Genomic DNA, 15,344 nt, shown 5'->3' on the forward strand with positions numbered 1-15,344 from the left:
GAATAAGGGCATTAGAGAATTTAAACCAATTTAAAAAGTTCGCTGTTCACGTTAAAGTTCCATAAAACACTGATTTTTGTTTTGACTTACTAGATCTTTCGCATTATCACGCATGCTACTTTTGAAAAAGTCATTACTAGCCTAAGTAGGTTTATATAGAAATGAGTCCTATACGCAAAACCACAGTTGACTTTTCCTTCATTGTCTCAGTGCATATTTTAAAAATGTCTTTTACTGCCACAACTGCCCATTTTAGAATTCCAGTTCTGCCTTGATGCAGGTCTCAAAAAGAGTAAACAATTTAATTACTGGGACTCTACATACGTACTGGGCTCTCTACATTTTTACATCATTCATTCCTCACAACCCGCAATATAATGGAAGTATCATACCCTATTACAGACGAGACAGCAGGGTCAAAGAGGTTAAGGACTCTCCTTGCCCCAGTCCTACACCCAGGTAAGAGCTGCCTAGGTTGGACTCCAGGTCCCACTGAATCCTGGGCCCTTTATTTTTTCCTGCAATTATATAATGCCTCCCTTTGACCTAGGCCTTTCTAATTCCCAGGGAAACGACAGCACTGAAATAAATCTATTCTGACATTTCTGTTGTTCCTCCAATTCTGACATGCCACGTGAGTTACCTGCCCCAGCAATCAATTAAAAGGAGGAAATTCCCTAGTGCCTCCAAAGACTCACCTAATAAACATGATTAACAAGTAATCCCATTAAAAACTATTTGAAATTTTTAGAAACTGCTTTTTAAGTTGAGAAAGAAAGTTAAAGGCAAATAACCATTCAAAAGACGGACTGAGGTAATTCCTGGTCATCTGAAAATAGAACGGCACCTTGAAAATAACTTCAGAGTTTGCATACAATTTTGTGATGGCAAGATTCCTCTCCAGAGGCACAGAACAGCCAACACCAAGTGAGTAATTCAAGTAAAATTTAGGGAAGTTCTATTTTCTGCTTAAAAACTTTAACCTTTCCTAGACTGCAGTTTTGTTTTTTTTTTTTTTAGGAAGATTAGCCCTGAGCTAACATCTGCCACCAATCCTCCTCTTTTTGCTGAGGAAGACTGGCCCTGAGCTAGCATCCATGCCTATCTTCCTCTACTTTATATGTGGAATGCCTACCACAGCATGGCTTGATAAGCAGTGCATAGGTCCACACCTGGGATCCAAACCAGCAAACCCAGGGCCACCAAAGTGCAACGTGTGAACTTAACCGCTGCACCACCGGGCCGGCCCCTCTTAAACTGCAATTTTAATGTACTTTGCAAATTACATTCTCTCCATTTGTTTCTGAAAAAGCATTTTCCTTCACAACAGGATTAGTAAACACTCAATAAAATAAGCGCAGAAAGGATAAAATCAAGCCCTGAAACTATAGACTGAATATTCTCATTCCAAATTTCTCCAGTAGTACTGAAAATACTTTATGCCAATAAGGAGAGAGCTGTTTAACCTATAGAAAATGAGATAAAATAGAAAGCTAAACTTTACTTTAAAATTCAACAGCTCTGCTTTTGTCCAGTGCTAAATAAAAAGGGTGAGGAGGGGCTGGTCCCATGGCTAAGTGGTTAGGTTTGTACACTCTGCTTTGGAGGGCCGGGGTTCACTGGTTTGGATCCTGAGCACAGACCAACACTCCACCCATCAAGCCATGCTGAGGCAGCAACCCACGCGGAAGAACTAGAAGGACATACAACCAGGATACACAACTACGTACCAGGGCTTTCAGGAGATAAAAGAGAGAGAAAACAAAAAGAGGAAGATTGGCAACAGATGTTAGCTCAGAGCCAATCTTCCTTACCAAAAGAAAAAAGAAAAAAAAAAGGGCTGTGGAATATTCTGACTACTTTAAAAAGAGATCCATGAATACAGTACACTCGTACACTCTAGCTTCAAAATTTGCCCACAAATATTTGTTAGTATAATGTCCTAAATCTAAAATCAACTTTATCTAGGTAACTTATACTGTAGGAGTAAAACTTACATTATCTAAAATATAATCTAATACAGAAGAACCAACATGGCTGAGAATTAAACTCAATTATATATATTATTCAAACCTTGTCCCCTAGCTATGCAATATAGAATAAAGACAATATATTGGCCTAAAAGGTGTGTGTGTACATAGAGGGGAGGGAACACCCAGAGAGGAGCTGGGATAGCACACTAAGATTCAGCATCTCAGAGTACCACATAGTCAACCTTTCTTATTATCTTCACCATAGAGGGTGCACTTTAAAAATCATTAAAATTCATTTATTCAGCAAATATGAGGAGCAGTATCATAGCACAGTGGAAAGAGTACCACAGCATCTGGAGCCCAACAAGTTACTCAACTTCTACAGACAGACATGTCTTTATCTATAAAACAAAGATAATCACCACCTTAGACAGTTACTATGAAAGCTAAACAGGATAATATATATTAGCACGGTGTGAGTGGGATCAAAATCACCCAGTGATTTTTTTCCCAACTCTTCAGAGCTGGCCTCCTCCCAGGAGAGTCCAATATTTGAGAGGGGCTGTATACTTAGTTCCCCGTCTTATTTTGCTATTTGGGCCTAAGTGGCCCACCAAAGTGCCCCTAAACGCCTCTACTGCATCTACTAGGAAGATCCCTGCCTCAAGTTGTTTACAATCTTTGACAGGGACAGACATGCCAGTAGAGGTGTTCTCTTCCCTAAACCTGCCTTGGGAGTTCATAGAAGACATCTCAGAGAAAGTCATTTTTTTGTGTGTCTGACTAAGAATTGAAGATGGAGATGGCAGGAAAGAGGCTTTCCAGAAAAGAGAGCTGAGAGAGCTTAGTGTGACGGGGACAGTAACACATGCAGAGCGTAGGAGACAAGGTCAGACAGGTAGGCAAGGGCCAGACACCCAAAGGGCCTTGTATTCCATGCAAGTCAGCTGATGTTCCTCAGGTGTGGCCAGCCCTTATGTGCTTCAGGGCCGAGCTTAAAGGTCGCCTTCCTGACCATGGCCTTCCCCTCCCCACGCCCCTGCACACCGTTTCTCTGTGCCCTCTTATAGCACCACGTCCTTTTCCATTATGGCCCTTATCACACTTGTGGTTACATGATTATTAGCGTGACTAATAATCTGTGCCCTCCACACGACTAATGGTAAGTTCAGTCCATTTAAGGCCCATGTCCATTTTATTCAGCTCTGTATCCCAGGGCCTGCCGAATACAGCATCTACCCAAAATACATAGATACATTTTATTAAATGAACAAATGAAAGCTGGCACTAACAAGCCAAAGAAGACTCCTGAGCTGGGGAACGGCAATCAGAAGTGACAGTTAAACGAAGCGCTCTGGCAGCAAAGTGAAGATCAGACCGGAAAGGCAAGCCTCGAGCTGGGAGACAAGTACAGAGACTACTGAAAACGTCTCCCGGTAAATGACTACTTTGACTTGAAAACACGGGCAGCTAGCATCTGGGCAGTGACGATGAGGACGTCACGGAGGAGACACGTTTAGGAAGTAGAATCCAAGAACTCAATGCCCAGCGGGAAAAGCAAAGAAGGAAACCTGGAATGACTCTGGCAGAGAATGGAGCAGGTGGTGCCCTTCACCGACACCAGGGACACAGGACAGGAACCAACACTTCCTGAACAGCTACTGCATGCTGGTACAGAGAGGAAGATTTGCTTCTAGTTCTGAAATTCTACGACCGAAAACAATTTAAATCCAACCCAGCTGTACTAAAATGGGTACGGTTTCTATTAACAGGGTAATAAAATCAACAAACTAAAGTTTAGATTTTTCAAGTTCCTTCATCAAGTTACTTCTTGGGTACGCTGACTATACACAAGGCACAACTCTGTCTGGTCTGGGGATGCAGAAATCAAAGAAGTGGTCTCTGCCTTCAAAGAGCTGACCATCTTTTGGGTTTGAGAAAGATAATCTCATGTCGACAACTAAGAAACTGAGGCCGAGTAAGGCTAGGATGTGATCAGTTACATGTCCTGTAACCCACACTTCAGGAGCACTAATTTCATAAGCCACATGACACTTCTGGGCCAATATGTAGTTGAGGGAGTATGTGTTTGGATAAACGATAGACCTGATCTTACTTTGAGCCTGGAGACACTCTGGGACTGAAAACATCACAGTGCATGGGCAGATGAAGCCCTCTGACTTTGAAGCAACTGCTGAGTAGCGACGTGACAGCAGTTTGTTGGGGGCACGTACGACACAAGTAAGGAGGAACAAGGCCTCATCTGTCATGGAAGAGCCTACCTGAGCAGAGGCCAAGTGCTGGAGGGACCAAAGCAGAATCTCAGGAGGCTCTGGAAGTGACAGCAAAGAAATAAATGTTCAGGGAAAGTGAAGTAGGAATCCTCATTAGACAGCTTCCTCCCTTACCACTGGCAAGAAATGGTTTCCCATGGGATATAAGGCCTCAACCCAAAGCAGCTGTACAGAAAAACAGATGAGGAAACGATCCACAGTGTGAATAACGTAGCTCAGATCACCCAGGACAGACAACTTCCAGTGCTCACTCAGGAGGCCACTGAGTCTGAGAGATTCTACAGCAGCACTTCGCAAACTAAAGCAAAATACCAAAACACTTCCCCTCCATGCCCACAGCTACTGCCCCAGCTCCCCCCGCTTCCTTTTCATGTTCTTTTTAAAAAAAGAACAGCTGCACGGTCTCTACCTCTGCAACTCCCTTTCACCCACTTGGATCGAAGTCCTCCCTCCACCACCTGACCTTGTCTTCTCATCCTCCCTGAACCATCAGAGCCCTTTCCCCTTTTCTCTGCCTGGGAACTCTACCTGTTCTTTAAGACCAGTTCAACTGTCACCTCCTCCATGAAGCATTCCCACATCAGATTGTTCCTTGCCCCATCTCTGTGCCTTTACGGGGTTTTCGCCTATGCCTCACCACAGCATTCATCGGATCCTATTGTTACTGTTTACCTCAGTGTCCCCAATAGCCTGTAAACAACTAAAAGCAAAAACTGGTTCTTATTCATTTTTCTATTGCTACCCTCTAACCCAGGGCCCCCAAAACAGAGAAACAAAGGCTCCATAAATGAACATAGGTTAAGTTTACCTTCAAAACTGCTGGAATTCACTTAACTTTTCCACCCAAGTTGCTCTAAGAATTTACCTGCACTACACGCACACTGGGAAGTACCTAAATTCTGAATAATAATTTTCTTATAAAAGCATCTTGGCCAAAACTCTACTTTTTGGTTGTTAAGCAAACAGCTGGCATGCAGTTATATCAAGTCTTTAGAGTTCCTCATCTATGTTTAATTCCTAAAATCCTGTCCACTTGCACTCTTTTCTTCCTGGGCAGTGTAATGAGCTTGTAGGCTCAGACAAGCGGCTACGAGGAAGAAATCAAGCCTTATTTATACCGAGGCTTAGAACCACGACTGCTCAACATCTCCAAAAAAACATAGCTTTTTTCCTATTTAGTTTCACTTTCTATATGAGCGAAACACCCATAGCAAAGTTTAGACAAATAGTATTTCCTGCCACCAGTAAAAATACTAGGAAAACCCTTCAATTTTAATAAGGACATTGAAAAGCCTTCAGTTTAGGATTATGGGATTAAATTAGAACCATAAAGGCCCAATCTATATTTCTGTTCTAGAAAAATAAACATCAATATAACTTCTGAGTTCTCATGTCTTAAACGAATGGATTTTACTGCAGTAAGAAAAAATTTACTCAGAATAGTAAAAAATTAATAGAATGAGAGTGATTTTTGTGCACAAAATAAAACAATAAAAACTCATTGTGCAAACTTAGAAAAGAGAAAGGTGGCACTCAAGTTCCCTGCCTGGAAAGCCTTTTAGATGCAGTATTAGGAAAAGTAAGCAACCTGCACTTGATTTTCAGTTACTATACTGCTTCAACACGTGACCTTGGGAATGTCATGTAACTTCTCTCATTTCTAGTTCTGTAAAATGGGAATGACATCTGTTTTCCTAACAGGGAAAATTAGACAGCTGGATAAAAGAATCAATATGTATTTGTTTTGTTTGGGTTTTTTTCCTAAGAAATTTGTCTAATTAGTATGCTTTAATCACCACTTGTACAGTACATTCCTCTTCAGGAATTCAATTCCAAGAGAAATATTTAAGCAGACGCTGAAGACAGATTTCCTTAAGGGGATGATTTTATAAATCTGGAAAGCAATGTAACAAGATTATAAATTAACTAATTGATTACATAAGCTTTGACAACCCCAGGCTTTCAAGTACACTGATACACATTCCGATAAATTAGACTGGTTTGGGACTGGCATCCCAACCCCATACAAACTGAAGGAACCCAAACTGAGGTGTCTGATGTTTGACAGGAATTCGGTGGAAATTCAACAGGATGCCCAACATCTGCAGTTTCATCACTTGGCAAGCCATGCTTCACCTTTCACCATAAAATGTTAAAGGCATTAAGACAGCTTTATCACCTGTTTCTAAGACTTTGAGAATGCGCTCAATTAAATGGAAGGGGGAAAAGTAGCTCGACAGAAAGATCCTATATCCTCAGATGTATACAAATCTAAGAACCCCACTGCTAAATTCTCCCCAAATGCTAGACTTGAACCGAACTCCCTATGAAGCCATGGGATTGCATCTGATCCAAGTGTCAGGAACAACATAGCTCCAGGAACCCTCCCAGGATAAAAGGCTGTCACTTTCCTTGGATCCCAGGTCCAAGTAAAAGTCAGGAAGGTTTTTGTAAAAAAGGTCCAGAGAGAAATCAACAGGCGATGACTATGGAAAAGAACGGAGGTTTCCCAATCTGAAAAATTCTAGCTCTCCCTCAGGAACGACACCGCTCCTCCTTCCTTACCCCACTGCCCTTCCTATACAGACAACAATATCTCCATTCCATTGTAAGGCTGCAGTTTTACCGAGGAACCCCCTTGCCGCGGCCAGATTGCTAGATTCGTCGGAAAAAGGAAACATTCGGAGAAGAATACACGCCCCGCGAGAGAACCTGGGCGCGGGGAGCCCGGCCGGGGCGCGGGGCCCGCGGGCGCCGCACTCGGCCCGCTCCGGGGCGGGGCGCGGGGATGCGGACGCCTCCCGAGGTGCCGCAATCCCGCCGCGGCCGCAAGGGCAGGGCCTCCGGGTGCCAGCGCCGGCCGCCGCAATGACGGGTCCCGCCCGGGCCCCGCCGCCAGGCCGCGCCGCCGCCACCCGGGGCCCGCGTCCTCCCGGGCCCGCGCTGCGGCCGGCGCGGGGAGCGCTGAGCGCGCAACTTACTTTCCGCGGGCGGCGGGCGCCCCGGCCCGGGCTCCCAGCCCGGCGACGGCGGAGGCCGGCCCCACACCCCCGCCCATGCCGCCGCGCCGGGCCGCGCTCTGCGCTCGCCCCTACCTCAGCCGGCAGGCGGGCGTCCGTCCGCAACGGCCGCGGCGCCGACGACTCCCTCCCGGCCGCCGAATCCCCGCACCCAGCGCTAATCATAATACCGAGCGAGCGGCCGGCCGCGGGAGGGGTGGCGGCCGCGCTGCGCCTGCGCGGGCCGCGCGTCATTGTGACGTAAGCGCCGGGGCGGGGCTGCGGGGGGGCGGGGCGGGGCGCACCTGCGCGCCCCGGCGCGCGGGCAGCTGGAGGGCGTAGTGGCGGCGTCCTGACCCCCGCGAGTCTCCGCTACGGCTGGCGGTAGGAAGCGGGCCAGGCGCCCGAGGAGGATGGGGAACGGAGAAGGAGGAAGCACCAGGGACAAGGGACAATGGCCGAGAGAAGTAGCGCGAGCCGTCGGGGGAAATCGGAGGGAAAGGACTGCATCCGCACAAGACTGCGTCCTGGGGGCGGGGGGCTGAGAGCGGCACGCACTTCACCCTTTTAAAGGTTCACCCCATCTCCCGCCAAGGAGAGGGGAAAAATTAAATATACGTGCATATATATGTACATACATATGTGTTTTTCTCTATAGTTTCTCCTTTCTGGGAACCCAATTTGAAGGAATTTTGTTGATTTTGTTGCTATTTAAATAAAAGGAGAAAAGCCCAGAGTCTGAAGGCAGTGCTGTCTGTAAAGGTCAGCGGAGACATTGGCCCAGCCAGGCTGCCTCCTCTGGAAACAGCGTGGAACAGGAAAAAGGTCGTGGAAAGAATTAAAGCTTTTGAAGTCAGGGATTCAAAATACGCCAGGCATTAACCGTGGCACGAATGGTTCAGCTCCAGAAGGGAGCTTAGCGCTGGCCTGAGCGGGGGCGCGAGGAGGGACTCCCGCCTCCCACCCGTGAGAGCTTGGCGCACAATGGAGATCAGCTCTTTGGGGTTCCTGGAAGGGAGCGACGAGCCGGGTGCCAGGTTTCTCCAACCTGCTTTTCCCTTTCTGTTTCTCCCTGCTTCCACTTTTCCCCCAGGAAGGAACTCCTGGCAAAGAAGAACACCAGCAAAAAAAAAAAAAAAAAAACCTGCTTAGATGCTCCAAGCTTGATTAAATTGCTTAGAAGGATAAGAGAAATCTAGATGGCTTTAGCAAACGTCTTTGTTGACCTGCAAATATCAGAGCCTTTTCTTTCCCGCTCTCTACAGCATCAACTTTGCATGTCTGAAGATGACAAGAGTGGATTGTTGGGAGGTGAAACCCTCAGGGTAATAAAGTTTTCTATTAAAGGGGGACTCCCAGTTACCCTAATGCCCTAGCAAGGAATGATGGATCATTATCTGGGGAAGGCCTCAGGCTGGGCCTCTGCCCCTCAGGGCTGAGTCAAGGCCCCACCTCTGGGACCACTCTGATTTAGAAGGACCAGAAAAGAATAATCTCAGTTTGACACAGACATTCTCACTCGAGCAGTGTGTGAAGCAATGGCTCCTAACTTGGTTGGTGGAATTCGTTCCTTTGTTGCTGGAAAACTGGAAGGCCCTGCACTTTTCCCCTCAGGGAGATATCACTATTCAGGGAACCCTGTAGCCAAGTAAAGGGAAAAAATACCACCTTAATGGTCTCCCAAGAGAATTCCAGTGGTTGAAGGCCTCCTCTGCCAGGTCTGTAGCCCCTGAGAAATAACAGTAACCACAAAACAATGGCCATAATAAATAAGCCCTGGGAAAATAGAGCATTTATATTGCTGCTGTGCAACTCAAGATTTGAATAAATTCTATAAGGAAAACAAGGGCATAAGAATGGCAAAACAATAAATGAAAAGGAACAGAGTAATAAATTGATTTAAATAAAGTCGGCTCCAACTCCCTTCCAGAGAGAGGGGTGCAGAACTGGCCATGTGGTAAATCATTTATTCATCCCCAGTGTTTCTTGGGAAGCTGGAGTGCTGCTGGCAAGAACATGACCCGTTTTCGGTTCCACACCATAAATGTGGTAACATGATCTGATTATGCTTAGGTAAGATTTAAAAATTTTCAAGTACAAATGAATATATTATTACTTAACTTTGAATTTAAGCAAATATGTTTATTGTTGATGAAGAAACCCCTTCTTCAGTCTGCCCTGGGGCTTTCTCCAACACAAACTGCTTTTTTAATGTTAGGTCTTTTTATGGACCTGTAAGAAGCTTTAATTAGATATACAGCACTCTACAAAATGACAAGATGGAGCATGCAGGCTTGTATTACAGTCTCTGTGATTCAGATCTCAAAAATAACATAATGCCACTGATTTAAGGAAGAAGTTGTTTATTGGAAGGCAACCAGGGAGATGCTACAAATTGGATCAAGATGTGAAAAGCAAGCAGATTCATGAAAGAATTGCCATTTTCATCTTGGGACCCCCCCACCCCGACCCCAAAGCAGCTTGTGTAACAAGGTTAATCTTCTCTAGATATTGTTAGTTTTTGTAATTTATAAAAAATTTAAAAATATTTTTAAAACAACAGATATTGAGTGTTCATGTACAGTTCAGTTTTGAGTTGTGACATTTTATTTAATGATTTCCTGTTACATATTTAATTAGTCATTATGTACATTGATGCTTGTGCATTTCTAAATCCTGGCTTCATCCCATTAGGACCAAAATAATACTTCATTGGAATGGCCTAAAGAGCTCCTCAAAGACTTTCCCTCACCACCCCCTTGGCATCAGTTAGCATCTCTAACTCTCTTATCTCAGGTGTCAGTTAAGGCCAGTGTGTGTGTGTGTGTGTGTGTGTGTGTGTGTGTGTGTGTAATAAACTTTTGATTGTTGCCAACAAGGATTGAAAATGCCAGCCCTTAACTCTGCTTGTTTGCAACCTAGGAGGCATGGCAGACCTTGCCTGGCATTGAATCCCAGCTCCATTGCCAAGAGCTATAGGCTTTGGGCAGGTTGCTTAACATTCTATCTGTTTGTTTCCTCCTTTGTAAAATGGGCATAATGGTGATGATAATGACAACTTTCTTATAAGGCTGGTGTAAAGCAGTGGTTCTCAGGGTGTGCTCCCTGGACAGCAGCATCAGCTTCTCCTGGGAATGGAATCGAAATGCAAATTCTCAGGCTCCACTCCAGACCTACTAAAGCAGAAACTGTGGCTTCTCTGTTTTAAGAAGACTTTCAGGTGACTGATACAGGATAAAGTTTGAGAACCACTGTTGATGGGATTAAAAGAGTTTGTATAAAGTATTAAAATAGTGCCTGGCACACAGTAAGCAGTATATGAATATTTTTTAAATGAGTGCAGTATGATGTTGCCAAGATATACAAAGTTTAATTTAGGCCAAAAGAAGGATGCCCATGTTCCTACAACAAATAAATTCTGCTTAATCGTTTGTCCAAAGACTTTAACATGGCCTGCACAGCCCCTCATGATCTGGCCCCTGCCTTCCTTTCCTGTTCTTTGTCTTCTCCTTGTGCACTATGTCTCCAACCTTCCCAGTTCTCAGAAAGGGAATTGCTTTTTCACACCTCCACGCCTTTGCCCATTCTGTTCCCTCTGCCTGGAAAGGTCACCCACCCCTCCTGCTTTTCTCCACTTCCTACACTTGCAATCTCCCGAATTTCTACTTACCCTTCAAAACCCAACTCCATTATCCAACTTCCTCTGTGGTGCCCCTGCCCGTACTCCCCTTCAGAGCCAGGAGTTCTCTGGCCCCATAAATCCCTGTATATCCCACTTATAATATTTATCATAGGGTTTTGTAACTGTTTACTGTTCCATTTTCTCCCTTTGGATCTTAAACTCCTGGAGGACAAGGATTTGATTTTATTCAAATTTCTATTCATGCCACTTAGCACTGAGGTTGCAAGTAGGCATCCCAAGGGCTTGCGCTGCAAACTGGGGTAAGTTTTTTCACATAGGTTCTTCAAGAAGCTGAATTAGTTGAGAACATTTTAAAATTGGGAGATTTAATTTTTTTGTTTGACAGTTTTGAGGTATAATTTGCATACCATAAAGTCCACCCATAATACATGGTGATTCAGTGATCTTTAGTAAATTTATAAAGTTGTGCAACCATCATCCCAATCCACCCCAATATTTCCATCACCGCCAAAAACCTTCCTCACATGCATTTACAGTCAATTACACTCCAGTTTCCATCTCTCGGCAACCAATGATTTGTTTCCCATCTCTATAGAGCTACCCTTTCTAGAAATGTCATAGAGATGGAATCATATAATGTGTAGTTTTTGTGTCTGGCTTCTTTCACTAAACATAATGTTTGTCCACGTTGTAGATGTGTCATTTGTTACTTCCTTTTTATTGCTGAATAGTATTCCATTATGTAGACACACTAGATTTTCCGTATCCATTTACCAGGTGATAAACATCTCATTTATTTCCTCATTTTTGCTACTATGGATAATGCTGCTGTGAATATTTACGTAAACTCTTAATGGGGACATGTTTTCATTTTTCTTAGGTATATGGCTGGGTGGAATTGTTTCAGGTTACTGCTCTATGTTTCACATTTTAAGGAACTGATAAATTGTTTTCTGAAGTGACTGTACCATTTTACATTCCCCCCAGCAGTGTGTGAGGGTTCCAGTTTCTCTACAACCTTGCCAACACTTAGTATTATTAGACTTTTAGATTATCGCTATTCTAATAAATGTGTAGTGGTGTCTCATTGTGATTTTAATTTGCATTTCCCTAATGACCAATGATGTTGATCATCTTTTCCTATGCTTTTTAGCCATTCGTATATCTTCTTTGGCAAAAGGTCTATTCAAATCTTCCGTCCATTTTTATTTATTTATTTATTTTTATTTATTTATTTTTTTTTTAAGGATTGGCACCTGGGCTAACAACTGTTGCCAATCTTTTTTTTTTTCTGCTTTATCTCCCCAAACCCCCCCTGTACACAGTTGTATATCTTAGTTGCATGTCCTTCTAGTTGCAGGATGTGGGACGCCGCCTCAACATGGCCTGACGAGCGGTGCCATGTCCGCGCCCAGGATCCGAACCCTGGGCCTCCGCAGCAGAGCGCACGAACTTAACCACTCGGCCATGGAGCTGGCCCCTTCTGTCCATTTTTAATTGGGTTGCTTGTCTTATCAAGTTATAAGAATTTTTGATATATTTCAGATACAAGCCTTAATTAATATATGATTTGCAAATATTTTTTCCCATGCTATGTTTTGTTTTAGGAAAATTTGGCCTTGAGCTAACATCCACCACCAGTCCTCCTCTTTTTGCTTAGGAAGATTGGCCCCGAGCTAACATCCGTGCCCATCTTCCTCTACTTTATTTATGGGATGCCTGCCACAGCATCGCTTGATGAGTCATGTGTAGGTCCGTGCCTGGGACCCAAAGTGGCGAACCCCGGGCCACTGAAGTAGAGCATGTGAACTTAACTGCTATGCCACCAGGCTGGCCCCCACTCATGCTGTGTTTTGTCTTTTCATATTTGTGTGTGTGTGAGGAAGATTGGCCCTGAGCTAACATCTGTGGCAGTCTTCCTCTAGTTTATGTGGGATGTCACCAGCATGGCTTGATGAGTGGTGTGTAGGTCTGCACCCAGGATCCAAACCAGTGAACCCCAGGACACTGAAACAGAATGCATGAACTTAACCACTATGCCACCGGGCTAGCCCCTGTCTTTTCATATTTTTAATGATCTCTTTGGAAGTGCCAATGTTTGGAATGTTGATGAATTACAATTTATCAAATTTTTCTGTTATGAATTTTTTTTGGTGTCATATTCTAAGAAATTTTTGACTAAGCTAAAGTCACAAAGATTTTTTCCTGTGATTTTTTCAAGTTTTAGAGTTTTCAATTTAACATTTAAGTCTATAATCCATTTTGAGTTAATTTTTAGGCATACTGTAAGGTAAAGGTCTTTTTTTTATTAATTTACTTTTTGCGTATGGATAGCCAATGTCCCAGAACCATTTGTTGAAAAGAGTATCTTTTCCCAATTGAACTGCCTTCACACCTTTGTTGAAAATCACTTTACCATGAATGTAAGGATTTTCTGGACTTTCTGTTCATTTCCATTGATCTATGTGTCTGTCCTTACACCATTGTGACACAGTCTTGATTACTATTATTTTATAGTAAGTTTTGAAAGTGGATAGAATAAGTCCTCCCACTGTGTTGTTCTTTTTCAGAATTGTTTTGCTATTCTAGGTGTGTTGCATTTCCAGGTAAACTTCAGGATCAGCTTGTCAATTTCTAACCCCCCAATCTTTTTTTGCATTTTGATTGGAATTGTGTTATACATATAGATCAATGTTGGGAGAATTGCCATCTTAACAATAATGAGTCTTTCATGTCATGAACATGGTATAGCTCCCTGTTAATTTAGATCTTTTAAATTTTCTGTCAGCAATGTTTTATAGTTTTTAGGTCTTACAAATCTTTTGTTACATTTATTTCTAAGTATTAAATTCTTTTTAGTGCTATTGTAAATGGCATTATTTTCTTCATTCATCTTTAGATTGTTCATTATCAGTATGTAGAAACATTGATTTTTACATCCTGTGACATTCTCATTTATTAGTTCTAATAGTTTTTTTAGATTCACTAGTATTCTCCAGATAGAGGATCATATCATCTGCAATTAAAGACAGTTTTATTGTTTTTTTCCAGTCTGGATGACTTTAATTTTCTTTTCTTTTCTTCTTGACTGGCTTGAACTTCCAGTACAATATTAAATAGAAGTGGTAAGAGTGGACATCCTTGCTTTGTTCTCAAACTTACAGAAAACACCCTTAGTCTTTCACTATTAAGTATGATGTTTGCTGTAGGTTTTTCATAGATACTTTTTTTGTCTGTTTGAGGAAAGTCCCTTATATTCGTAGTTTGTTGAGAGGGTTATCATGGTGAGTGTTGGATTTTGTCAAATGCTTTTACTGCATGTTTTGACATGACTGTGTAGGTTTTGTCTTATTGTTTTAATATGATACATTGCATTAATTAATTTTCAGATGCTGAATCAACCTTTCATTTCCAAGATAAATCCCACTTGGTCATTTTTATGTGTTTGCTGGATGTGATTTTTATGTTTATGTTCGGGTGGTATATTGTGATGTCTTCGTTTGGCCTCAGTGAACTTGGAAGTGAGTTCTTTTCATAGCCTCTCAATAAGAGCCTGGTCTGGCTAACACTTTGATCTGAACTTCGTTAGACACTAAGCAGAGAACCCGGTTGAGTCTGCCTGGACTTCTGACTTGCAGAACTGTGAGTTAACAAATGTGTTTTGATTAAGCTGCTAAGTTTATGGCATTTTGTTACATAGCAATAGAAAACTAATACACCAGCTTTGTCCAGTTTTACTCTGTCATAGCTGGTAGTCCTGCCTCATGGAAGAGTTAATTTTAAAAAAAAATCAAGATTTCTGGCTTCTTTTGAAAAATGGGAAGATCTTGCAGCTTCAGATTTGAATTTCCCACCTGTCAAACCATCTGCTAGAGCTGAGCAATGGCTCTCCCCTTCCTCCTTGTTAGCCAGGGTCTAGATCGTCCCTCTCCTGTTCTTCACCCTAGGCCGACACCTCGAATTGCAGGCCCGGCCCTGGAACGTCTGAATCTGTAACACAGCTGATCAGCACATGCCTAACTTGTAGTGAAGTGCTCAGTAAGTGTTTGTTGAATGAGGGAACCAAACCACAGAACAGGCGACATGTGGGGGAATTTTATATAAGAGCATATGAATGGACATTTGCAATGACCAAGGCTGGTGGCACTCCCTTCAGTTCACTAATGGGGGAGTTCAGGGTGTGGCCTACAGAGCCTGTCCACCTGAAGGAGATTTCCTAGAAGTCCCATCATGTTTCACTTACATCTCATTAGGCAAAAATATGTCATATGACCAGCCCTAGTTCCAAAAGAGGCTGGGAAATGTGGTTTCCAGCTTGTCACATGCCACCCCATCCCAACAAGGAAATCAGTGTTCGGATAGAAAGGAGAATAGAGGAGGATGGATGTTAGGTTAGTGACCAGCAGGCTCAATACCCAGATCACAGAAAAGAACA

General features: G+C 43.2%; 1 protein-coding gene across 6 annotated transcripts in view; it reads right to left on the reverse strand.

The window, feature by feature from the left end:
- SNRK (SNF related kinase) overlaps positions 1–7,514 on the reverse strand; it is a 60,684-nt gene extending 53,170 nt beyond the window's left edge. Inside the window, exons 1-2 of one of the 6 annotated variants that reach the window (XM_070575689.1) lie at positions 7,363–7,495; positions 4,256–4,305 (exon numbers count right to left, since the gene is read on the reverse strand). In XM_070575689.1, the coding sequence (XP_070431790.1) occupies positions 4,256–4,305; positions 7,363–7,452 (140 nt within the window). In that variant the 5' untranslated portion in view covers positions 7,453–7,495. Of the gene's footprint in view, positions 1–4,255; positions 4,306–7,362 lie in introns of all 6 variants that reach the window. The other 5 variants (XM_070575692.1, XM_070575690.1, XM_070575691.1 and 2 more) reach the window with 5 other exon arrangements.
- Positions 7,515–15,344: the final 7,830 nt, after the last annotated feature.

This window comes from Equus przewalskii, chromosome 15 (assembly GCF_037783145.1).
Source record: "Equus przewalskii isolate Varuska chromosome 15, EquPr2, whole genome shotgun sequence".
Taxonomy (NCBI): Eukaryota; Metazoa; Chordata; class Mammalia; order Perissodactyla; family Equidae; genus Equus; species Equus przewalskii.